The sequence below is a fragment of the Hirundo rustica genome, chromosome 4, assembly GCF_015227805.2.
Source record: "Hirundo rustica isolate bHirRus1 chromosome 4, bHirRus1.pri.v3, whole genome shotgun sequence".
Taxonomy (NCBI): domain Eukaryota; kingdom Metazoa; phylum Chordata; class Aves; order Passeriformes; family Hirundinidae; genus Hirundo; species Hirundo rustica.
This window is the reverse complement of record NC_053453.1, coordinates 59452569-59478329: the sequence shown is the minus strand read 5'-3', so window position 1 is coordinate 59478329 and position 25761 is coordinate 59452569. Positions and strand designations below refer to the sequence as shown.

Here is a 25761-nt window from a genome sequence, read left to right as displayed (position 1 = left end):
ACAGAATACCATCAAGTAACTTATGTCCAGAATCTACCCATCTATCTTTGCATCACTCAGTACAGAGGCCCACATGAAGATGATATTTTTTTCTTCCATTTTTTCCTCTAATTAGGTTTCCAAATCCACTGCCTAAAGAGACAAATTGCTTCCTCATTGTAGCAATCCACCCACGGCAGCATCTAATTCTGGCTTTACCCCAAAACATACCAGACACTTCATACTTATTTTCCTCACCTTTGTAGCTGTCAAGATTTGAACTAAGTTTAGTCTGCTTTTCCCTACTTGCAGGAGGCAGAACCAAGCAGACAAAATTCCTAAACATCTACAGGAGAAGGTCATATCCTTTCAGCAGGCACTTGGACATCACAGCCATAGGACCAAGGGACACCAGGCTAGGTGCAAGAGTGAGACTCCTTTGAGCGCGAGGTGAAATACCAGTGTCATTCAGCGTGAAAAGATCACAAAGAGCCTGAAATAGGTGTCAATCTCCGTCCATCGCTTATTATTATTCCAGTAATTAATCATAATAGCTCGTGGTGTAATGAACTGACTGCACTAATCCCATTTATGTTTAAGTGCCTTGATTGTAGTAACACAAAATAAAAGCTCCACATAGTCGAGGACTTGATATTTGGGGTACAAAATCATCTTCATAATAACAGTTAGATTATCAGCCTTATTTTTATTCAAATAAATTCCTTTATTGCACTTTAATTAACTACTATGGCTTGTTTCTATCTGCCATTAGAGCAGGAAATAATTGCAGCTGGCTTCACACCAGGGGTTATGATTATCTCCAAGGAAATGAGGACAATCAATATTCCAAAAAGGACAGGTACTGAATCTGCCTCCTGAACAAACTGCAGATCAATAACGGTGATAGAAAATGGAAGGGAGATTTGCATTTGAAGAAATCCCAAGGAAACCCCAGAGGAAAAGAATGGAATACAAAGGAAAATGTGTATTTTCTCTAACGTGGTTGTTAATTTGTGTCTGAACACCAAGTCATCAGGACCTGTGAGCAAAATCCAGTAGGTAGGCCTGTCAGCAGCTGGTTGTCTGCCAGCAAGATTTTAGGATAGAATTCTAGGACAAATAGATCAAGAATAATTAAAAATATATTTGATTTTCTTTTGTTAACCACTGCATCAGCAATTACAATCACGTATTTTAGTTGGAATATGTGAACAACTGGTATGTGTACTTCTTGAAACCTGACCTGTATTATGGGCAAGTACAGCATAACCATTAAATAAGAATGTTCAGTAGGAGTAAAGGCCTCAGTTCCAGGGATACCCCTGTTCCAGGGCTTTCTGTAGGCTAAAAGGATGCCATTCCATTCAGCTACAGAAAACATGGTAACTTAATATTAAAGAATTAATGCATTAAGTAATCATTTTCTAGAATCACATAGGAAATGTCTCCAACAGCTGGACAGTGGGGAGAATCCCTATGTCTAAGCATTCCCAGGGAATGCAGGGAAGATGTGGGCTCATTTCCAAATGCTGACTTCCCCTGGGTGTAGTTGTTCTGCTATATTCCATAACTTCCAGATTCCAAGGGGAAAATAGGCAAGTTATTAAATATTACTTAATTCTCCATCAAAATGATTCAATAACTACGTCTGACTTCCCTACTGTTACCTATTTTCTAAACATGAGCATGTATTTTAATTCTGCTTTACAGTAAAAGAAAACCAGTGAAAGCTCCATTTAACTCTAGGCAGTCCAGAACACCTGAGAAGTTATGTAAATGCTGAGAAAGCTAAGAGTTGCATGAAGTGCGCAGAAAATATGTCTATGTAAAATTCAGTACTATAAAATACAAGGCAAAATGTTAACGGTGCTTAGGAAATGACAGCTTCTTGAACTGGGTTTTATTGTATTTGTAAGGTGATGCTGTTGTTGAAAAAACAACAAAAGTTACATTTTCTCCTTTCTAAACTGTTGCCTTCTCAGGCCATGTGTTTCTGGTAAGATCACAGACTGGGAGGTGAGCACTTTCATTTCCCGTAATATCTTGTTTACTCAGAGCCATGCTATCCATGATACCCTAAGGAAATTCAGCCCCACTTACCTCTTTCAAGTCTTGGACAATGGCAGTGAGCCTCTCATTCTCTGCCTGAACGTTGGTGACCACAGCCCTGCTCTGCTTGAGCTCGTTCTGCATCTCCAAAATCTTGCCAAGGTAGTAGGCTTCCTTTGACGCAGACTCCTGCAGAAGCGTCTCTTCCCGTGTTTCGCCATCTTCGGCCACTTTGCGGTGAACAGAGAAGGACTGTCCAAAAGCCTGCGAGGGGAAAACAGGGCACAGTAAAAACCTACTGAAGCCCTAGAGCAATGATCAACAGTGCCAAGCAGCTGCACAGCCAGCAGGAATGGGATAGATCTGCAAATCCCAAACTCTGACCCGTGAAACACCGTCCCAGCAGCTGAGGGCCACCATCCCACCTAGCTAAAATGATGAATCTTGAGGCTGCTCCCGTTCGCAGCCTGGATTTATGGCCCCCATCCAGTCGACCTCCACTGAGATCAAGATGGTGCTCTGCTAATGGGCCATTAATTAGTGCCAGTGTTTAATCCTCCTGCACGAGGCCAGCCCATAATTCATCGACTCCTTTCTTCTCTGGTTCCACAAAATTAAAGAGCATAAATAGCTGACAAATCTTACTGAGTTGCTTTCCATTTCCAACCAACTTTTCTTATAGGAGCTCATCTCCTGGTACCGAAAAAAAACGTTCCTAATAACCTGGAAGAAAAATAAGTGTGCTGAGAACCAAGCAGTGGCCATCTACATCTATAGGATGCTAAACACCGAGCGTGTCAGCACCTTCATTTCATTTATACTCAGTGTCTTTTGCTTCTGTTGGATATTTAACTGTTTGAGAAGTGTTTAAATATAGAGGTAATTTTAGTGCTTGTTTTCTTGTTAGTGGCTTACACTGATCAATTCAAAAAGACAATATTCCTCAGGGACAATTTCTGATGTTATTTTTGACAGCTCTAGAGCAACCTGGAAGAAAGCAAAGTATCGGAGATATTGTCACAGAGATATCATTTAACTATGAAGAATGGGGAGAAACCCAGCAATAATATAAAAAACAATAATTTAAAATAATAAGCACAAAAAGAAAATAAAAATAGCTATAAAATATAATGTAAAATAAAATCAAAACCTGATTTAAGGTTTATCTTTAAAAAACAAAAAAAAGACAGTTGAAAATTATATGACCTGATTCTGGAGAAAGACAAAGAGGACATCTAACACCAAGAATATTTAGCCTAACACAAGTAGAAGTTCTCTCATGTATCTTAAATCAAAGTGAACGCCATCTGAAAGACCACAACTTTTATTCTTTTCTCCTAATACGTGAGAGTAACTTGAGTCATGGTAATATGCTATTTTTGGTGAAAAATTATCCCTAACAGCCTCATTTCCACCCAGTTCTATAAAACCACAGCACACATTTGTGCCCACTGTAAGCTGTGGCCTCCTTTGCCCTTCCCATAGGTAAGACTTGCCAAATTAAATCCATTGTTTTACTGCTGCTATTTACAGCCTTTCGAAACATGTTCTAAGCTTTACTGGCACTAGAACTAAAGCAGTCCCTTAAAAACTTCAAAGTAAAACTCTCTTCAAAAACTTCTCAGCTTTTAAGTCTACTTCACTTGGAGAATCCTGTGAACTCAGCATTAAAGGATTCTAAAAATATTCAATAATGTATTAACCCAGCTGTCTTCTCAAAAAGCTGTAAGGTACTGAAATAGCAAGCGCCAGCAACTTGCCAAATAGGATTTTCCAAATAACAAGAAATTCAATCTAATGAAACTTAAGCACTGATACCTGTGAATCTAAGACAACTGTCTTGGGAACTCTGCTAATAAATTATCTTTCTCTACATACTTACATTCAATGTCTCACTGTTCCTAGCTTGAGACTGAGCAAAAAGCACCAGTCAGTTAAAGACCCGACAAGACAAATGTAAAGGCCACTAATTCAGGGGTAAAATCAAAACACATAAGAAGAGCAAGTAGGACTTGCAGGGGTGGAGAAGCTCACAAATAAATGTTACCTGGAGCCCTCTCTACCAGAGAGCTACAGTACACAGCGATGACAGTCTTCCAGATGCATACCAGGTTTTCCTTAATGTACTTTGAAGGTGCATTTTTAGCACACTGATGTTTGAGAACAGCTATGAATATAGATTTTGGGGAGGGTGCATAGCAGAGTGGAAAATTACCGTGTACACCATGTTTCTTTGTACCTATGACTGCAGGAAATATATAAACTACTTTTTTCGACGAAACCGATTTGAACTTTACAGTATCACAGAATGGGTCAGGTTGGGAGGCACCACAGTGGGTCATCTGGTCCAACCTCCCTGCTCAAGCAGGGTCATCCCTGGGCACATGGTACAGGACTGCATCCTGACAGTTCTTGAATAGCTCCAGTGAGGGAGACTCCACAAACTTTGAGCAATCTGTCCCAGTGCTAGGTCACCTGTATAGTCAAGAATTTCTTCCTCGTTTCTTTGATGGCCAAGCCCAACTCATCCATACAGCAATATTTAATTTCTTTCTTAAACTGCTATCAAGATGTTAAAAATCAGGGGAAAGCAAGCAAGCAAGCATGGTTGACTTCTGATCTTAGTGGCAGTTATGCCGATCGATGCAAGAAGGAGATGAACATGAAATACCTTTCAGTTATAAGCAAGCAAAAAGTTCTTCTCTATTTCATAGCCTTTACAGAACGTCAAAAAGTTTAAACTTTCCAGACATGTCCACTTAAAATCTTCCATGAGATCAATTTTAAATTAAACTTCTAAATTAAACCACATACCAATACTTTCCAGTTGGTAGTCTAATATTTGTTCTATTTTGATTTTATGTCTAATAATTTGCTTAATACATTTACTTATCTGCAAAACCTCATTGCCTCACTATGATGTGTAATATTTCAATTGTGCTCACACGAGAAGATGATGACCTGGACTGCAAGTTAAAGGAAGCCCACTTGCATTTGGGTCACATGTTGGACACAAACTGGTTTGCTGAATAGATCTTATGGTACTGTAGGTGAGGGAATACCAGCCTGCCATGGAAGTCTGAGTGGAGATACAGCTCTCCTGAGACATGACACTGAGGGAGAAGAATTATGCAACAGCAAAGCAGATGTTCCCTGCATTCACCATTGAATGAGATTTTGGTATTTTCATAGAATTGTCTCAAGTATTCTGAGTAGGTGCTGTACCATACTGTGCAGATGTATTTGTTAATTACCCCTGTTCTTTTCAGCATGGTGCTGCTCAGTGGGACTTCTCATTCAAACCACTTAGAAATCACTGCTGGGCCCTTGCTCGCTCTTGGTTTCAGTAATCACAGTTGTGGGGCTTTCCTGATATCTTCAGATTCAAGTTTTGACTCAAAAGGGGCTGTGTAGCCCTCCAGGGCTTCTGTTTCCTTGAGAAGCCCCCTCCCAGAGCAGGCACAATAGCTTAAATCAGCTACAAAGACTGAGCTAAGTTTACTGCTTCAACAAAGGCTGTCCTAACAGAGGGCAGTTAGATTTTCACCTTACACTGGTCCCATAATTTCTCTCAAAATTTTGATTATGCTCTTGATTGAGTTAGAAGATACAGGATTTTTTTATAAATTGGTCATAAAAAACGAGTAACAAGACACCATTAAACTATTTTTATGTATGTATCACCTGAGAATTGTGTAACACTACCATGCTTTTTCAAAGGCATCTCAAAATTCGAACTTTGAGAACAACAAAATAGTGATCACTATTTGAAGTCATGATAAAGGATGGTAAAAAGTGGGTGCACACAAGGGACAGGTCAATTTGATCATTCAGAAAGGTGTAACTTTGGAGGAAAAAACACATTTACTGTTGAACTCTAAGTAATCCCAGATGGAAATTACAGTGTCAGAAGCAAACAAGTGTGACAGGAATACGGCTGTGAACAAAATGGGCACAGACTTGCAAAGGAACAACAGAAAAATGACTGCTCCAGACACATCATATTTATATGACAAATATAAACAGCAGTAGAAAGCTAATGTGCAGCAATATAAAGCCATGTCTAAAACAAAAATTATATTTAGTGCTTCAAGAAAGAAAGGAAAAAGAGAAGCTAGATTTCTGATTTAGGTGTAGAAAGCAGCACACATCCAAAAGATCAGTTTAAAACATAAGCAGGTAATGAAGGCTGCTATTTCTGAATTTCACATTTATTTTTACTAATGACCTCCTAGGGCTGGAATTTTGAAATGCTTCACAGAAATTAATTTTTCTACTCTGGAATGATTAATAAGCAATAAACACGATCTGACTGCTACCAGGACAAACAGGCAGCCTACCTTTATGGCTTTGATGCTGAATGTAGTTTTTTCTGATGCACAATGCAACAGCATTGAACTTGTTCAAATTACCTGTTTGAGCTGCTAACTTGCTGCAAAGCAGGATGCATTACGTATTAGTTACCCCCACATCCGTACCACAAAAGCAGGGAAAAAACAGCCTGGATTATCCAAGAGGGCAGCATACTTGCTAGTCAAACGTCAGTATGGCATCACAGATGGAACACTTTGCTCAGGATGCTAAGGGCTAATGCCAGGAACAGGCCTTATCTTGTTGCAAAATTTGAATGCCCATTTATCACTTAATATTCCTTTTGCCACTTGCAATTCTGTATCTCTCAAATAAGCTTTTTTCTTTTAAGTTTACTATTGATGTTTTTTGGTTTTTTTTTCTGATTGGTTGGTTTTGCTTTTTTTTTTTTTTAATTCACTGACAAAATTCAGGGTTCTTTGAAAATTTATGCTAAGGAGCAATCAGTGGCAGAGAGAGGTCTGAGAAAATCCCCTCTAGGGAAGGCTGAGCAGAGGAGAAGCATCTGAGCAGGATCTGCTCCTTCCCTCAAACTCAGTTGGTACGCAACTGCTTCCTCCATAACTTGTGATGTGGCACCAAAACTAAATCCAACACATTTCCCAGCAGTGCAACAGCAAAAAAACACCCTTGCAGAGGTGACTGACAAGTTCTAGTCATATTATACCTGCTTTCTTAAGTCCTTCCCAAGTTTAAGGCCTCTAAATTTTGTCATAATGTAGACTAAATCTTTACGCAGCCGGCATGACCTCATGTTCATTTAAGATGGCTGAGACAGGTCAATAGTTTCCTTTTGGAAGCCAATACTGAAGTGATTAAAGCCTTCAAATGTAAATACTTGGCATACTGCAATCAAAACACAGGCAGATGCATGCTTAATGATGACAGAAGGAAAAAAAACACTAATAGGCATTGTGTGGAGAGTGCATGTGAGATGGACAGCACATGCAGGGAAGCAGATTGAAAACTCAAAACCAGATTGAGAACACAGCCTGAGTCAGCATGGGCTTACAGGCAAGAAAACTAGATCATGAACTTCTGGGTTGACAGGCTAGTTGAAAACAGCTGATTATCTGATTCCTCCTGTGTTCAGCAAAGCAGGATACTGAACTCTTCTGCTGAGGCAAAAGATTGAGCATCTATCTCATCACTAATTTAGCTTTCAGCTCAGAACACCAAACAAGGTTCCTAGACTTAACCAGTTCCCGAGTCAAAAGGAAATGAGATAATGGATCAAAATTCAATTGTACCCAAGCACCTGGCAAAGCACTGGTAGTTTCAAAGTTTCCAGGCTCAAGATGATTAGTTTTATGCTCTGTCGAACACAAGATGAATAGGATTTTTGTGTGTTTGAGTTTTATTTTCTTAATGTAACAACACACCTTTTACTTCATATGCTCCATCTTGCAGGAAAAAAAAATTAGATGTTTGCAGTCAGTATGAAGCAAGCTAACAAACCAGGGGATTTCTTATTGGCTGTCATGAAAGCAGTCTGCCTTTTGAAAATGGTGAAAATTGAACTTTAAAGGATAGGGGTTTTTCAATTCATGCTTTGCTACAGATAATTGAGGAAGCTCAAATTCCCATTTGAAAAACATAGAGGAGAGTATCTGCTGCTGAGTGAAGAGGATGTTAGAATAGATCCATTCATGATCTGAAATAAAAGATACTACAGTTATGACAGGATGAAATTGCCCCAAGCCCTATCAGGGGAGGGTCCAGATTGAACATCTGGAATTTCTTCACTGAAAGGGTGGTCAGGCACTGGAACAGGCTGCCCAGGGAGAGTGTAGAATCACCGTACTGGAAGAGTTCAAGAAATGACTGGACATGGCACTCAGTGCTATGGTTTAGGGTGGTGTTTGGTCAGAGATTGGATTTTACCTTAAGAGATTGTCTCCAACCTTCATGACTATGAGCACGGTACAGGCAACTGAGAAATTGAAAACATGATACTTAAAGAAGCTACCACCTAAGGGCAAAAAGCATTTAGCTTTGTTTCCAAATTACTTAATTTAACTCTCTTCAATAAAAATGCAAATGCTGTTGCACTGATAAAATCAAAAAGTCAATATCTGCACAAGAGATTTCACTTGCAAAAGGGACTTGCAAGCCAAGGTGATGAAGGTTTTACCTATGCCAGAAATGCTAAGGAGAAGAGATAGATGGAAAACATGACTAAACCTGAGTCTATTTACTGATGTAGAGCAGTAGGACAAATGTCAACAATTCATAGGCTTTTCCCCAAGGACGATTTGGGTAAAAGAGTGAACAACACAGACGCTTCTGTTTGTTCTCAGTGGATCCCTTCAGTATCTACAGTCCTCTTGAAATTCATATATCAGATGCTAATCAACAAAGCCTTCAGAAAACACAGAGAAATTTATATTCAGCTCGGCTAGAGACACAGCTATGCTTCTGCAGTCCCAGTACATATTGTGCTGATTTCCATCAATATGTGTGAGCCCTCAGGCAAACACTCTGCCTTTTTATAAAAAAGGAAAAAAAAAAACCACTCCTAAATGTGATGGTTAGGAAATATTTATAGACAAGAAGAAAGCACTACCATGAAAATGAACATTCAATGCCAACATCCATTGTTCATCTGCAATCCAGCGAAAGGGGGAGTGAATAAGAATTTCCATTTAATTGCCTTTAACTGCACTCTAGATGGGGATTTCAATTTCCCAGCCTTGAGCATTCCCTCCAGGCACAGAAAACACAAGAAGGGGGAAGCTTGTAACAAAGATCACCACTTATCTACAACAAAACAAATTAGTTTCATGCCAGTAATTTTAAAGCAGCTCTGTTCAAAATTCCTATGGCAAATAATTAAATTATTTCTATAAATAAAATAATTCATATCTTGTTAATGAAACATAAGACAGCTTACAATTTTGCACAAATTACTATCAGACCAATATCCAGCTATTACAAAATTTCAATTAAAACCAATAGAAGCATTACCAGAACAAGCACATAAGACTGCAAGAGATTTTTAATTGTTTTTAAACAAAATGCACCTGAATGCAGAGATGAAATCAGACTTCCATGGAGGCACTATTACATTTGCACTGAGCACAAAAATCCCATTTTTAAAAGAAATTAATTTTTCTTCTTTTCTAACTGATTCTTTTTTTTCTAACTATGCAATGGCTGAAATAATTGCAATTCTATCTCCTGTGCTTTCTTCAATAAAACAGCAAAGTTGATCCCAAAATACAGTTCTTTAGGAGTTGCCAGCCTGCTGGGACATTGTAGTTATTTCACATTAGATCCTCATATGTAAAGTCACATTCTATAGTCAGAGCACATTTATAGAGCATTTTAGGAGTGGTCAAAGCAAAGTCATACTGGTAGTGAATAATAAAAGCAACCCAGTTGCTGAATGAATCACCTGAAAGCTTTAAATTAGCTGGGACTCACTTCATGAGGGCTTCTTCTTTCTCATATTTGGAAAGAAATGGTATTCTGCTGCAAAACACTTAGCTGTATTTAAATATATACTAGAAGCCACATCTACTTTATTTAGATCCTTTTCTTTTAATACCTCTTACTGCTTTCTGTCAATTAAAAAGAAAATAAGGTCCCTTCCAAACCAAACAATTTTCTAAGTCTATTTAAAAAAGCCTAGATATCAAAACTGCATTCTGAGTATAGGCTAAGTGGTGGTATTTTTGCTAAGCAGCAAAATTAAGGATTTGTTTCTCAAAGAACAGGAAGCTCTTTCTCATTGAATAATAAAATAAATAATATAGTTACCACCTTGTCTTCAAAGCACTGCAAAATGGCAGTCTCAAGCAGAGGTTTATGCTCAGAAAAACTTTGTCATTCAAACAAAATAAATTAGAAGCTACAACGGATATTTCCACTCTCCACATTTTCACAAAGAAGGACAAAAAGCCCTATCTCCTTTAAGGTATTTTTGAAACCCACAGGAAAGGCCTTAGACAATCAAAACAGCACTATATAATCCTTGAAGTGACATTTAGAGACAAGCATAAACCCTGCTCTCCTTTGTATTTCCCAGTCTTTTTCAAAACAGGCCCTTACAGCTTTTGCCTATCTCAGTGAGTCACCAAGTAGATGGGAAGAGAACTGACTACAATCACAAACACCTAGAGGCTGATTTGCAGAGTTTTTGTAAATGAAATTGGAGAATAGAGAGGGAGTACTATTTAGAGTGCATTGTCAGAACAGCCCAGTGAAACAAGCAGCCCTGGAAGAGGAGAAGTCAGGAAAGCAAAGGGAATTTCAAGGGTGCCTGAAAGGTTCCCTAGAGAAGAGAAGAAGGAACTGGTTGGTTTGTTCAGAACAAGTAGACTAGACGAAGGAAAGGGACCTCCTTGCATTCTGTTCTTGACTGCACAGGGATAGTGAGTCAGACTCTTCTCAACAGTGCACAAGAAAAGGGCAAGATACAAGGTCACAACCTGTAACCAAGGAAATTCAAACAAAACAAAGGAAGATCCACTCAGAGCGGCATGGCAGCAAAAAAAAGTGCCCAGACTGGCTGTGTACCCTCCATCCTTGAAGACTTTCAAAACTTATCTAGGAGAAGACCCTGAACAACATTAACTTTGAACTTTGGTCAGGTGATGGACAAGATCATCTTCAGGAGCCTCCTGCAAACTAAATTCCTATATCATTCAGGGAGCAACTCTTTGCTGGAAGGAGTGGCAGGCACTACACTTCTCATGGAGCACACAGCTGAAAGAACCATGACTCATGGTTGGCCATTTTCCCAGGTATTTTCAACACCAGCTTAAAATTGAAGATGACCAGTGTGGTTTTATTATAATAAATAAATCTGATTATTCAAACAGAGCATACAGAGACATGAAGTTTTAATGCCAAGAGCACAAAATGATCTGGAGTTTTTAGTATTTGTGCCACCAGCACTCTCAACCAGCAGTCATACAAATCTGACCCTGAGAGCAAGGCTCAATCTAAGCCAGACTCATAGTAACAAGGCAAGATGGGTCTTGGGCCTAGAGCAGTCAGGGCAGAAAAAGGCCTTCCAAAGTAAGAATTCCATTAGCAACTATACTTAAAGAGTATATGTTTGCTGCATATCCTACTAAAGTAATCATGCTCATTACATTTAAAGCCTTAATTTGCCTGGCTGCATTTATACTCCAGTTCTCTGCAGTTCTTGATGGGAATTGCCAGCACAGCAGTTCTGATTACTCCATAGGTGACTAATAAGAATAAACTCTCTCCTTGTGATCACACGACTCAATGTCAGCATGTGGAAACCAGAGTTGTGCTTAGCAAGTACCTTGGACAATGGAATGCAGGGAAAGAGCCGCCCATTCCAGCTCCTGCAGATGGAGTATAAACTGGCAGGAGGCACACATGAACTTTCAGAACAATATTTTTTTTAACCAAATGTTTGAAAGGAGAAAGATTATCCTGAGATTTCTGCTGCTTCGGGCATTTATAGAAACTCCTAAAAACTTAAATTGGAAAAATCTCTAAATAAAAGCATGCCCTTCAGAACAAGAGGCCAAAATTACAGACCTCTCAATTAGTTTCAATGGAAGGTTTAATTAGAGTGCTGCAAGCCACATCCTTACCATGGGGAACCTTGTGCTTCCATTGGCATTGATCAATGCAGTGCACACAACTGTTTCACAAAATGCTCTTGGCAGCTGGGTGCCCACTGCAAGTGCTGGATAATCTCATGTCTCCAGAGCAAGTGAGATTTTAAGGTATACGGTGGTACTGATAATCATGCTACAGCAACAATAGCCTACTCAACACCCCCCAAAAAAGTGAGACTTGAAGAATGGGCTTGCCATAAACTGTCCCACTTTAATCCTCAAAGCCCTTTAATTCATTTTGCATGGGCTAAGAAGAAAAAAATAAACAATACCCAATTCAAAACAACCCTGCCCATTTATCCAACCAAAGCAGAGAGAGTGATGAAAGGAACTCCATGTACACTGCTGGCCAGAAGATCTATTCAGGAGCACAGAGGGACGTGCCTGACACAGGAGGTTGCGTGAGAAGGTAGATGGCCTGGCACTCCTCCAAGCACTGCTGCATCCACACGTGTCTGTCTCAAGCCAACCCAACGATAAACTGAAGGAGGCAGACCATGCCCCACGCTGTGCATTTGTATATCTACGTGTCCAACTGCAGCAGGGCTCCAGACTGATCCCATTTGTCACCCCAACAGAAGCAAAAGGCAGTAGTCCAACAAAGATTTGGCTTCACGAGCAAGAAATCTGTAACCTAAGCCACGTGTCCAGCCAGAGCTTCCCCAGGGCTTTTACCCAAGCGCACAGCTCTCCCTCCACTACTTGCCTTTTCCTGCACGGACACAGAGGAAGTCACAGCTGCAGAGAGGATGGGAATTGAAAACCACACACAAAACAACGACACCAGGAATCAGAGGCAACATCCAGGGTTGCAGGCATGTCTACAGGATGGACCAGTTGTAACCAAAATCTTAAGTAGCTCCCAGCCTTGTTCCCTGACAGTGTCAAATACATCATACTGCCTGCGGATGAAAACTCCCATTTGTGAAATGCATTGTCTCCCAGTAAGCAATTTGCCAAGGATAACACGTTTAAGAGGATAATATGCTTTTGCTTTGTCAGCAGCTTTGTCTCAGGGTGACCTAGCTTCCCAGCTGTAAGATAACTGCAGAAGCCTACGCAAACTGAGCGTCCATGACTTATCTAGTTCTATCGGAAGAGTAACTACAGATTTTACTGGCTTCAGTGAAGCCCAGATTTTACCCTTGGCTATTTATTTCTGGATGATATACTGTATTCTGGCTCTTAATTCACTATATTTGCTCATGTGGAAGTTGCCAGCAAATTACATACCGTTTAAACAACAGATTCCGAAAATCAGCAAAACCTGTCACTCTGAGCTCTTTAAGTAACCTCTTATTTTCACACAGGCTTTCAAACCACTTGACCAGCATCTTCCCTCTAGAATCTTGCTTTTCACAATAGCAATTCTCATGAAATGGGAAGTCCTTCCTCCCTTGGTGGCCCGCAGAGCAGAGGATCAGCAGCAGACAGGAGAACACATCAGTCAGCACCAGTGAGGGAGTGCTTAGCTGGCTGGCTAAATCTGTCCTGGCGCCGGATGCGGGAGCTGTCCCTTTTTTTTCCAGAAAGGAAGCTTTCATGTGTCTCTGAACTTCACACTTAGCAAACTGTCCCGGAGCGCATCGCAGCACGCGCTGATGGTCATTTGCACAACTGCAACAGCAGAACGCAAATATCACCCCTTCCCGCAAACGAATGTGCATGATTTCCTGCTCTTCTAAAGAGATTCAAGGCAAAACAATTGACATCAGGGCAAATGAAGTACAAAAAAAGCTTTAATACACGTCTGTACGTGTGCTCACACGCACCCAACAGGAAAGAGCAGAACAGGGGTTAAAAGGAAAGCCAGCAATTATTTGCTACGGTACCATAGATGTGATTTCATGTAAAAGGAAAGGAAGAACAAGCTGACCCAATGAATAGGTGTTAAGATAACAAAGAACACGAGTGGAGCCATATCCAGATAAAAATAACTGTGAAATTCACTCTTCTGGAGGAATGAAATGAAACATTACACAATATCAAACCCACCATGCACTCCCAGTGCACAAAACCAGTTTGTCATAACCAGCCAGTAAGACACACGCTAAGGACCCAATGGTGCCTGTCCCACATCACATAAATACTCCTGATGTGACCACCTGTGCACATATACATGTCTTAGTTCATGAGAGTAAGAATATATGCCTCAGATACTGTGTGGCTGCTCTACACAACATCATAATTAGAGTGCACAAAATCGGTGTGCCCTGGTACTTTATACACTCCGTTGTAAGTCTATGTAAATTCATTCTCATATCCTCGAAATATTATATGCACTTGTACAAGAGCTATCATTTTATTGATAGATGATAATGGAGCAAATCATCCAACAGACTTTTCAAAGCAAAGCCCATCTTCCAAACTTGACCACTATCACTGATTGATGAAGATGTTATGACCAAGACCCTCTAAGAATTGCAGGTGAACAGAAAGGCTGGTGACACTCACCATGAATGGAAAGGACACAGGATGCCCTGTGCCATCCCGGGCTCACCCCAATGCCACAGCAGGCAGGGTCCCAGCATCAGGAGGGATGCAAGATTGCTATCACTCACTGTAATTCCCAGTCATTGGATACCCAATGGCTGTTTATATTTCTTACCTGGCTCCCAAAAGACCCAGGTTCACCTCAGTGCAAAACAAACTAAACAATTTCCATTTACTGTTAGCCTCTCATGCTCTGTGTTATGAAACATTTCCATCACTGAAAAAGCATTTCTAATCTACGTTTGCAACTTGCTCTCTATCATATTTGATGATTCTTTAGATGAAAAAATACTATTACAACATGACACCTGACATGGATGCAGCTTTGCTATAGGGATGCTCATTTTCAATTCATTGCTTTACAAAGAGCCTTTTGAGAGCGTCAGACAATTCCACATTGGAAAGATATGTCAGTTAATTTAAGTATTTTACATTTGAAGGGGACAAAAAACTCCCTATTGCCTCTCACTTTGAGGTAATTCCTGAGAGATTTGATAGTTTCTTTTCTGTTTGTCTTAAACTTGAACCTCTGAACTGCAGCACATCTGAGTTAATTTGTAGGGAACACAGATCCTTAGAAAAAGAAGCACTAAGTGAAAACAGTGTCATCAAACAACATTTCTTTTGCAATGGATTCATAGATACTCCCTTGAGTCAAAATATAGTTGGAACAATCTTTACTGCCGGGAATCTGTAAGCCAGACTTCTAAAAAGAGGCATCTTCATATAAAATCTGTGCAGATGACACTTCAGTCAAACTTCACTCAGCATAGCTTAGAAGGACAAATTAGGGAAAGAATAGAATGAACTATTTTTCATAAATTTCTAGTATAAGGTTGCCATACATTTCTGCCCTAATGCAAATTTAAAAGGCAGTCAATACAGAGAACTCAGACCTATAGTGCTAGATCGCTGAACAGGAATTGATTAGAATAGAATTTTTAAAAAATGAACTGAACACATCGTGACTCTGCTGGTTAAGACACTGTGCTGTGTACTCACATGCACATACACCTAGTTGCACAGCAGTGTTGGTGATTTTGGAACACTCCGAGATGGAGATTGATTTATTGCAGAATTGTTTGCACCTGGTGGGTTAATAGAGCAATCATTTTGCAAAATCATTAGCCTGTGGAACCATGCAATCAAAACTATGATAAACATTGACCAAGGGGAAAGGAGTAAAATTACACTTCATTGATCTAAGAACCCACAAATTAATGAACTACACCAGTTATGCCAACTTTTCTCCTAATTTGGAAAGCAGCACTGAGTTCATGGGGCTGTCAAAGTATAAATTCAGGGTCGCCAGTCACCACTGGAGGGATCCCTGGGAAAAAGGAACACATGTGCCAATGGGAGAAAATACATGCTAATATCTCTGGGGAAATGGTTGTCACAGGAATGTTTCTCCTGGGAAAACCTATGAATATGTATGTAAAAAACAGTACAGGATCAGGAGCCTGTCCTCAGCATGCACAATATTACAGAGGAAATAACCCCTTTGTGCATCCAGCAATGAATAAAGAATTCCTGCATCTTAATGCCACATTGGTGTTAAAGTGTTCTTTTTACCAACTTTTGGTAACTATTTTTTTTATTTAGAAGATTGTCCAAAATTCTAAAAACACACTGAAAACAGCAACTCATAGGGGGTTTTTTTTAGGCTTACTCAATCCATTTTTACTAACACACTCCAAGTAAGCTCATGCAGGTCTATTTGGTAGGAGCCTGTTACAGCTCAGCTGGGCCAGCATGCATCTCACAGCTGAGAAACACAGGCATGGGATGAAACTGTGCCCAGAGACATTGCAGGAACAGTAATAAATGACAGAGAAATCAAGGATCCAGAACCTCATCACAGCCATGTCCAGGGTAAAGACCACTACATATTCTAATGACAGAGAGATGATAACGATAATGGAAAATGGGCCAAAAAAAAATATCATGTAGTATAACAGAAGATACTCGATTTCCTGCCTTTAAAAATTCTTCCAGATAATACCTGGCATGCTGTAATTTATCACTCAAACTCATGTAGATACTAAGATTCAAACTGAACGTGCACTAGGTTTATTAGGCTGTGCTCAAAAAACCCCCATCACTTCAGGGGATTAAAAGAAGAGCAAAATGCTCAAATGTTTAAAATATCTGACTTCTTGGAAATACAGCAAACAATCGAGACAGCTCTGCTGTCGTAGCAGCATATTTATTATAAGGCTAGTCCCAATGGGTGAAAAGGTTAAATGTCTGAGCCAGTGTGAGAATTACAGGAGGCAGGAAACAATTTCATTAGATCCCAAGATAATCATGTTTCACTGCTGACCCTGGCAATGCAGCACAGACTACAAATATTAGAGTGACAGCACACAGCAACCCTCACTGACAAAGAATAGGTATATTTGGAAAAATCAGGGATTAGAGCTTTTAACTTCAGTGAAATATAAGTAAGGTCTGGAGTTTGGTCGAGGTCAGGGTAAGAACACTACATGCCATTTATTTAATGCCCTGTTGGGCTGGGCTTCTCATAACAAAAAAACACTGAAAATCAGAGAAAAAAGTGGCAAGATTTCATCTTGTGATACCAGCATAAAATTTGCTTCTATTCCGACTGAGTTTATGTGCTCTACATAGAGCAAGGTTTTACATGCCCTGTGCTATGCAGAAGATTAAATGAAACTTTTGTAGCAATTATTAAAAACTGAATGATTCTCAGTCATGAACTACATTGCTGGAAGGATTTCCTACATAAAAGACTTCAAATCGTGGCACACAGAAACGCATTTCTAATAAAAAAGCCATTTATTAGCTTTCTTTTAGAGGGGTCACCAATGACAGCAAACCTGTCTAGTAACACTAATTCCTTGCTATGGAAGAAAGTAAGTTAAATACCTGGGAACACATTACTCACTTGATCTCTCTAAGAAACAGCAGCACTGCACTTGAATTACCAGCCTGTTCCAGCAGGGACTGGCCAAGTCCCTTAACCACACTGAAGTGATCGATCACTCAGGTCCTGTGACTGGACACCTTCTTTGTCCATCACACCTCTGAAAAAAACCTCAACTTTTCAACTGTATTGTGACTACCACTGCCTGAAAGAGGGGATGGAAAAAAACCCAAAACCCAACAAACAAAGAGACAAATAAAGAGAAGCATATTTTTCATTTCTGCTTTGATAGGAGTAACTAGTTATAAACTTTGGGTTCACTGATTCACTGCAAGGTAGTTGGAAACATTCAGGTAAATCTACATGACTGAGTGCTATAAAACTAGCCAGGGGATGGTAACCTGACCAGTAATACCCTGAAAACACAGACTGAAAGGTCTCCATCTCTTGTCATCTCAGAAACTGAACAAAATAAATTCTCAGTTGGAAGCACAGCCACAGAAGCCGAAGGAAATTCAAATAACTAGAACAGCAACACCGAATGCGCATCACATCTATCTTGCAGGATTTTACAGCACACATGCTCTCCCCACACACCACTGGAACAAATAATTTAATGGCAAAACTTTGTGACAGAGTATATAATTAAATACAGAGAGCCAGGGACAAATGATCATGGCAGAAGTGAGCAAATTATTACTGAAATAGAAGTAGATGCCAATCAAGTCAGAACTGTACCAAATTTCATTAAGCATTTAAACAGGAAGACATGAGTGATTTGCAATAGAAAGGTAAAATACAGATTAAAATCAATTTGCTCAAGGAACCAGAATAACAGATGACAGGGTTGGGCTCAATTCAGAAATGCAAGCTAATCTAATAACTAAAAATGAGCTAATAAGATGGACTTGATGAGCCTGCAGTGCTTTTTAAAGGCTTTGCTATGATATCAAGATTGCCTTAATGCTGTACATCCCTCAGATCTCGTATTTTCTTACTGTTCTTCACAAAAAAGTAACTGCTGGGAACTGCAGCTGCATTTGTGCTAAAGAACAAGAGGGAACATAATTAAAATGAAGGCAGCTTCAAACTAACAGCGTAAGAAGGATGACCATTTCCTTTTAAATGGCCACCTTTTAAAGGTGACCATTACCCCAGCAGACATAAGGAGCTCTCTTGTGTGAACTTGCAGATAATTTCTGAAAGATTGAAACATTTTACAGGAAGACTGGGATGAACTTCTGCATGCTTTTTTCAAAAGGATGAAGAAGAGCCTGTTCAAGTGATATAATAGATATAATAGATTCTGTGATTTACTCAAATTGGGCAATAAGAGTGCCCAGCCCAAAAGAAACAGAAAGGTGGGAGTGTCCAAGTGAATGTACTCATCACTGGACAAGACCCACAGTGCTGTTACAGATCTATTACAGAGCTGGAGGGACTGCAGTTTATTACAGAAAGCAGCCCTGGCAGCATCTCTGCAGTCTGGTCAGTGCTGCAGCAGGCAGGAGATTGAATCCTAAATACACAGAATAGTCCCAAATCCAATAGAACAAGCCCTAAACCCTTGCACTTCACAAACAGTTTCACTTCCAGCTAAATCACTATGACCACATTAGCCAGACATAAGCTTTTAAATTCAACAGAAAAAAAAAATTACTAAGAATTTTTTTGCCTGTATTTGAGAGTAAATTGAGAAAATTGATAGAACAGTCTCTTCCAGCCTACAGATTGCTTCATCTCTGAGCACTCCTGGCCTTTTAAAAACATATCTGAATAAAGCTCATTATGCTTTCTCCTTTCATAAATTTAACACTGAAGAACCTACAAGGGTAGCTACTGAGTTGATTCCAGTTAACTGAAAGTAAGTTTAATATCATAATTATTGTGACACTGTGACTTATCCTTAAAAGCCTATCTTTTAGCTGGGATATTCAGATAATTCAACAGTAAAGAACGCTTTCCATGTAGAAATCAGTTATCTAGGAGTTTCACAGATGAGAGTTAAAAGTTAGACCAGAAGTTACAAGTAAAAAAGAAATAAGAAACTATATTGTAAATGCAGGAAAACTTCCTCTGTAACCACACTCATTTTGCATCACCTCTCTGCATGCACCAGTTCTCTCCACTACTCGACTAACTTAATTATTCATTAACTAACAAAAATCCTTCCTCCTCCTCAGATTGCTGAAACTTATAGATACCACTTCAGTATGAATAAATGATAACATATTGACAGGAAGATGGTGCTCACAAGGTCAGGAGGATGGCAGAGATAGACTAATGCCCAATTTATACACTAAGTAGGTACCACAGCAATCAGGGCTTTATGCATCACCACATCATTTCTATAATGGTTTTTAATACTGAAGTGAGGGCAATACCCAACATTTCTCAAAGAGCAGCAAGTATCTGCTTTGTGCCTCAAAGGCTTTTGAATTTTAAAAGCCAGACAGTCAGTGCTTTCTAAATATCAAGTCCCCTGGAACTTAGCTTCAAACTGGGCACTCATAACTAATTCATTGCTGTTATTTTGGAAGCTTCCCGGAAAGGTTAATGCTAGTTAGTGTTTCCCCTCAAAAAAAAACAGAGCAGAAACCTTTATGTAGGACACTTCATACTTTTAAATTAAAAAAAAAACCAAACAAAAAACCAAACAAACAAACAAAAAACCCAAAACAAACAAACAAAAAAACCCCACAAGCCTTTCAGTTTGGAGAGTCTGAGATCTGATAAAGGGAAAAAAGCATCCAAATCTTTTCCCCACATTCATTTTGACAATCTGTGGCTGTGTAAACATTCCCCTCATTCTCAAAAGACATGATACCACTATCATACTTGGATTTTGTTGTTCAAATTATCAACTAGTTTTCAACCTGGCTGCTTAATTTGCTATGGAACTTCATTTAAGGGCAGTCCCAAAACAAGTTTTTAGCCTGTTTTTAACTCGACACATGCCATAAACATTATTAATGGCAGTGACAGCAAATCACAAATGCCTACACACTAAAGAAAGAGTTATGTACTCTTTTTAAGCGAGCTAGCAAAAACTACTTTGCTTAAAAAGAAAATAAGCCAGAAACTTCATGTTCTCTCTAATTACAAAAATTTTTGCAAGTAGTTTGTGCGTGTTCATCATCAGTTGCTGCTGCAACTGTGTATTTTTACTGACTTTTCAAAATGCTTCAGAAAAATCCACAAATTTTTGGGGGTAAATCACATATCAAGAAAGATAAATGCTATTGTGATTATTGAAACAGTTGTGGTCTTAGTAGGATGGGGAAAAAAAAGTAAAATTATACAGTCAATTTTAATGCTGCTGAAATAGCCTCACAATTCACAGAAAATATCCCTAATTTTCCCCCGAAGTACCATGTGTGTCATCTGTGACTATTACTCAAACCACAAACATCAGTGCATTTCTGTACACAGAACTTAAATTGGCAAACCCCTACTACTGAGAGCAGTTCTGAGTTAAACTAATTAGATTTTAAGGCTGTTAAAACACTGACAGTGAGTGATGGCCAGGCTGCCTGCCCTTTTATTTCTGCTGAACCAGAAAGAAACCCTTATGTTAATAGCAGCACATTACTAGAAGTGTTTTAAGATAAGACACCACCTGTAATAAGGAGGTACCATTACAGCAATCTCAAAGTGCTTTACAAAAGTCCCTGAAAGAGCAGCAGATGACAGCTCGTGTTAAAAGCCAGCACTGGTGACATTCACTCAGTCTCTTGTGAAGGACAGCTCTGAAATTACAAAGCTTCCCAAAAACTAGGCAGAAACAGGTAGAATAAGCAGAAATCGACGTCCATCACTGATCTTTGGACGTTATTCTATAAAATAACACAATGTCTTTTTCACTAAATTTCTCTTGCATTAGATTGCTTTATTTTCACTTCAAGTAGTTGACCAAGAAGGCAAAAGGTAATAGTCATGAGGAAGGCAGAACAGGGGAAAAAATTATGTTTTATACTTAAATGTAGCCATCAGTAGTCAGAAAATTAGAGCTTAAAAAATTATCATTAAATACTAGATAATGCTACTACAACATCATATTTATATATACACACCCATGTAAGTACATTTATAAAAGGCAAAAAAGATGTTAATTCCAAAAGCCCAAACCCATCAACAGGACAGAGTTCCAGCTATAGAGATGCCTCACTTTCTCCACTGGGATTGCAAATAAATTATTTTTTAAAAATAGGCTACTTGGCTGAATATATACATTTTGACTGTTAGTTTTTATCTCTTCATGGACAAGGATCAACAGCACTGACTCAAATTTCTTCCCAGCACATATGACCATGGCAAAGGAACCTGAATCTCCTGGTCCCATGGGAAATTATCTGTATCAGTTGTAAGGTAGCAGGAAGGATAACAGACAAATCAGCAGGAAATGCTATGGGAGGTGGGAGGGAAGAGAATAAATGAACCTCAGTACTGCAAGACAGAGATCCTTTCAGATCCTTAACTTTCCTGTGACAGCTGCTTGAGCAAGACTAATCCTAATTTTGGAGCACACAAAATACACAGTGCTGTAAGAACCCCAAATGAGCTTTGACGTCAAAAGAAAGGTTCACTGAATTTACAGAGGCCAGATATTTGCCTTCCCCATTTTCTCACTAATGGCACATCTAACACCCATTTTGTGAGAAGAGCAAATTGCTTGTCCAGGATGCACAGATTACTCCATGGCAATAGCAATTAATCTCCTGACATGGCAGAGACAGCAGCATATTTGTGCATCCTAACACCCTGATCAATTTTATTGAACAAAGCTGCTGCCCCTTCTAAAACTGCATCTGAAGGAAATATCCTGATCTGCTTCTTTAGGCCAGATCCCTCTTCAGCATCAGTTACTCACGACTTTTGAGGCAAAATAAGGAATGAGGCTCAAGCATTTAAAGTCACATTTCTTCACCTACAAAAGCATCCCCAGCTCTTCAGAGAGATGGGGAGCTAGGCAGCTTCTTATAAGCACAAGGTGCTGACACAGCTAAAGGAAATTCAGTTGCAAGGCTGGTTAGGCTTCAACTCTCATTTTAGCCCACTGAAAAGCACTGAAGAACTACGTCTCTGAAAACATATGTGAAAAATAAGGAGAAAAACACTCAGTAATTCTAAGCACATTTCTGACAATTGAAGACCAATTTCTGCCGTTACTGATGAAATGCCACTCAATTCCTGCATGCCAAGGACTTCATATGAAGCTGAAACTTAAGTCTAGAATCTCACAGCACATGAGGTAAAATGAAAAGCTCCTACAAAGATGATCATTCCCCTACATTAAAACTGCACCTGATATCTGGGCCAGCTGGAAAATGATCACATACAACATATGCCCACCATGTCAGCATAGTGGGCAAGTCAGCCAGCAAGCTGTCATTTTAACACTAAAAATCAAAATGTCTTTGATAAAAAAAAAACCACAAAAAAACCCAGGTATCTTGCTTTCCATTTACTGTCCCTTCTTTCCTTGCTAGGACCCAATTAGAGACCCATCAATTATATTTTCAAGCTGCTTTGTGATAAGTGTACTTTCACATCTAATTACTCTGCTTACTCTATCAGCCAGAAAACATCTCATTTCTTTTTGCAGGTACCCTCTGGGTCTATTCACAATATCCTCTGTAATGGTCTGGGACTGAGTTTATCTTCCCTGACTAAACAAGCTGGTTTGAATCACCTATTCTTTTCTCTCTATTATTTCAAAATGTCTTTCCTATTATTCCAGGGAGGCTTCACACCTGCACAGCCTGCATTTTCTAAGCATCAAATTCACAGCATCAGATTCATCAAGGTTTAGGGAGTATTTTCTGTCTTCTTTGTATGCATTAACAGCACCCTAAAAAATCCAACAAAACAAACTGAAATGCACAAATAGTTGCTTTATGACAATGGTATTTCCAATACTCATAGACAGTGTTATGCATGGATATGCATGCACATGTAGCAATTATAAATAGGGATATTTACTGCAGTGAGGGCATGCAGACATTTAAATTAGTTGGATCTTGTCCTTTATTGAGATGGGAAAGGGAGGCAGGGGAATGGTTGCTTTTAAGAATTCCCCTCCCTGCTTGGATTTTATCCAAGTTGACAGCCTGTAATATAGAGTAGCCTAATGAAATACTAAAGATTATTTTCTATGCATATATTAAGCATGGATTGCCTCTAACTTCTTTTGGGAAAAAAAAAAATCATATGGCTTATCTACAGAACAACCATACTTGGATATTATACCCTGCACATTTCAAGCTTCATTTTAGAGCTGGTGCTGCTCACTTCTATAGTTATTTGCTTCACTATTTAAAAGAATACATTTTTCATTAAAGAAAAAAAAAAAAAAGCCACAACAAAGAAGTAGTGTTTTCCCTCCCACTCACGCCCCTACACAATTTATTCATTCAGCAGTCCTGGAAATTCAGTGGGGAATTATCAGCCTTCTGTTCAGCTACAGACCAGCTCCAGGGACACAAGCAGGAGGATAAAAAAAAAAAGAGGCAGCTATGAATTTGGGCTGCCATGAATACCACACCTGACTGAATGACCTTACCGATAAATTGCAGAAAAGAAGGTAAGATAGAAAGAAAATAATTTTCTTTACTGATAAATGCTAAAGAAATAAGATGACAAAAACAACTTGATACTTCAGAAAATTAGGCAGTTTAATAAAAATGAACTCTGTATGACTTAGGAAATCACAGAATGATTAGGTTAGAAAAGACCTTCAAGATCATCGAGTCCAACCCAGCCCTAACACCTCAACTAAACCATGGCACCAAGTGCCACATCCAGCCTTTTTTTAAACACATCCAGGGATGGTGACTCCACCGCCTCCCCGGGCAGACCATTCCAGTAAATCAAACCAATTGTTCTGAATCCAAAATAGCCCAAGTAACTACTGTACATATCTTTGTGCTAAAGGAAGAGAGGGCACAGCCTGACCTCTGCCAGGGGAGGAAGGCCAGCCTGTGATATTTGTTAGTCCCCTGCTTCTCAGCTGGTGCCTTGGCCACGGGTGGACTAAGGAGCACACAGATAGAGCAGGGGGTACTGGCTCAACGCTTAGATCTCCAACAAGAAGTGTTTCTAGGAAGAACAAGTCACTGAACCTAAAGCAGCTCAGAGAGGTGCCTCCTCAGGTGGCCACAGGAGACCCATGGTCCAAGGAACAGACTGACTTACTGCACTGGCAAAAGCTGCAGCCTCAAAGAACACTCTACAAGCTCCAAGGGAAGAGTGAGCATGAAGTGCCACCCACAGATAAAAATCTGGCACATCAACATGCTCAAAGCACAGTTTCTTAGCTACAAGAAAGAAGTCTGGGCAAAGAACACTTGCCTTTCTGATTTGGGTTGGGTGTTTTGTTTGCTGTTGGTTCTGAGATTTTATTTTTTTTACATTATCCCCGAGATAGTTTTTATATTTTTTTATCTCGTGAGTGACATAAAAGCCTTGCTTAGAGCTCAAAGAGACAGCTTGTCCCTTATATCAGCCTCCACCAATGGGATGGGGTCCACAAGGATAGCACTGACAGCACACAGCAAAGTGAGATATAAAACACTGTCCAGTGCTATGTAGATGCACTCAGCTGGGAGTGAGCTAGCTCAGGCACCAAACTGAGGGTGAGCTTGGCTTGCTATACTGCTCCCCTTCAAACTCTCAGATGTTTCCAGGTTCTTGGGTAAAGTAGTTTTCAAGCAAACAATAAAACATACAGTTCTTTCATACCTACAGCCCGCCTTTACAGGGCTCAGGGTAGGGAATATATGGATTTTGAGATGCCTAACCTTAGAAAAGGAAATGCATCTGCCCACCTGAAGTCATCGATGCTACAGAGCAGCTGTAAGGCAAGGAAAGAACAAGATAGTTTCTAATGATGTTTCTAACAAAGCTTTTCCAACTCATTCCAGAAAGCCAAGACAGGAGGCAAGAATTAAGCTAGGCAATTGTTCTTCCTACAGAGAAAATATCCCTGCCAAAAAATGGATTGCATAGTCACATGAACTTTATCCAACACAAGAAACTGGAATATCTGCCCATATTCTGTCTTCATCACTTATTCAAGACTTTTTTTACCATCCCTTATATTTGCTACCTTGGAACAGAGGGTTCTGAGATCCCAGGGATTGCCTGCATTTCTCTTCTTCCAGGTACCTGTAAAAACTTGACTGCAGATTGAACTTAAGCCAATTGAAATCAAGACTATATTTAGACTATATTACCTCTTAAGGGAGGTAATTTCAAAGCCGTGAGGCATCCCTACTGCATCCATTCAGAGCCACTCACAAGCTCTAAGGCAGTTGGATTTTGTGAAACATTATTACACAAATCTTTGAGTTACTGGGATCCACAGATTTCATC

The 25761-nt window shown here is 39.5% G+C and overlaps 1 protein-coding gene across 22 annotated transcripts in view; it reads right to left on the bottom strand.

The window, feature by feature from the left end:
* LOC120752454 (protein bicaudal D homolog 1) overlaps positions 1 to 25761 on the bottom strand; it is a 282990-nt gene that overhangs the window by 199423 nt on the left and 57806 nt on the right. For all 22 annotated transcript variants that reach the window (XR_009207804.1, XR_009207805.1, XR_009207803.1 and 19 more), the window contains exon 2: positions 2080 to 2292. Coding sequence is in view for 19 of the 22 variants with exons in the window: in XM_040063502.2 (XP_039919436.1) it covers positions 2080 to 2292 (213 nt within the window). In the remaining 3 variants the exon portion in view is untranslated. The remainder of the gene's footprint in view (positions 1 to 2079; positions 2293 to 25761) is intronic.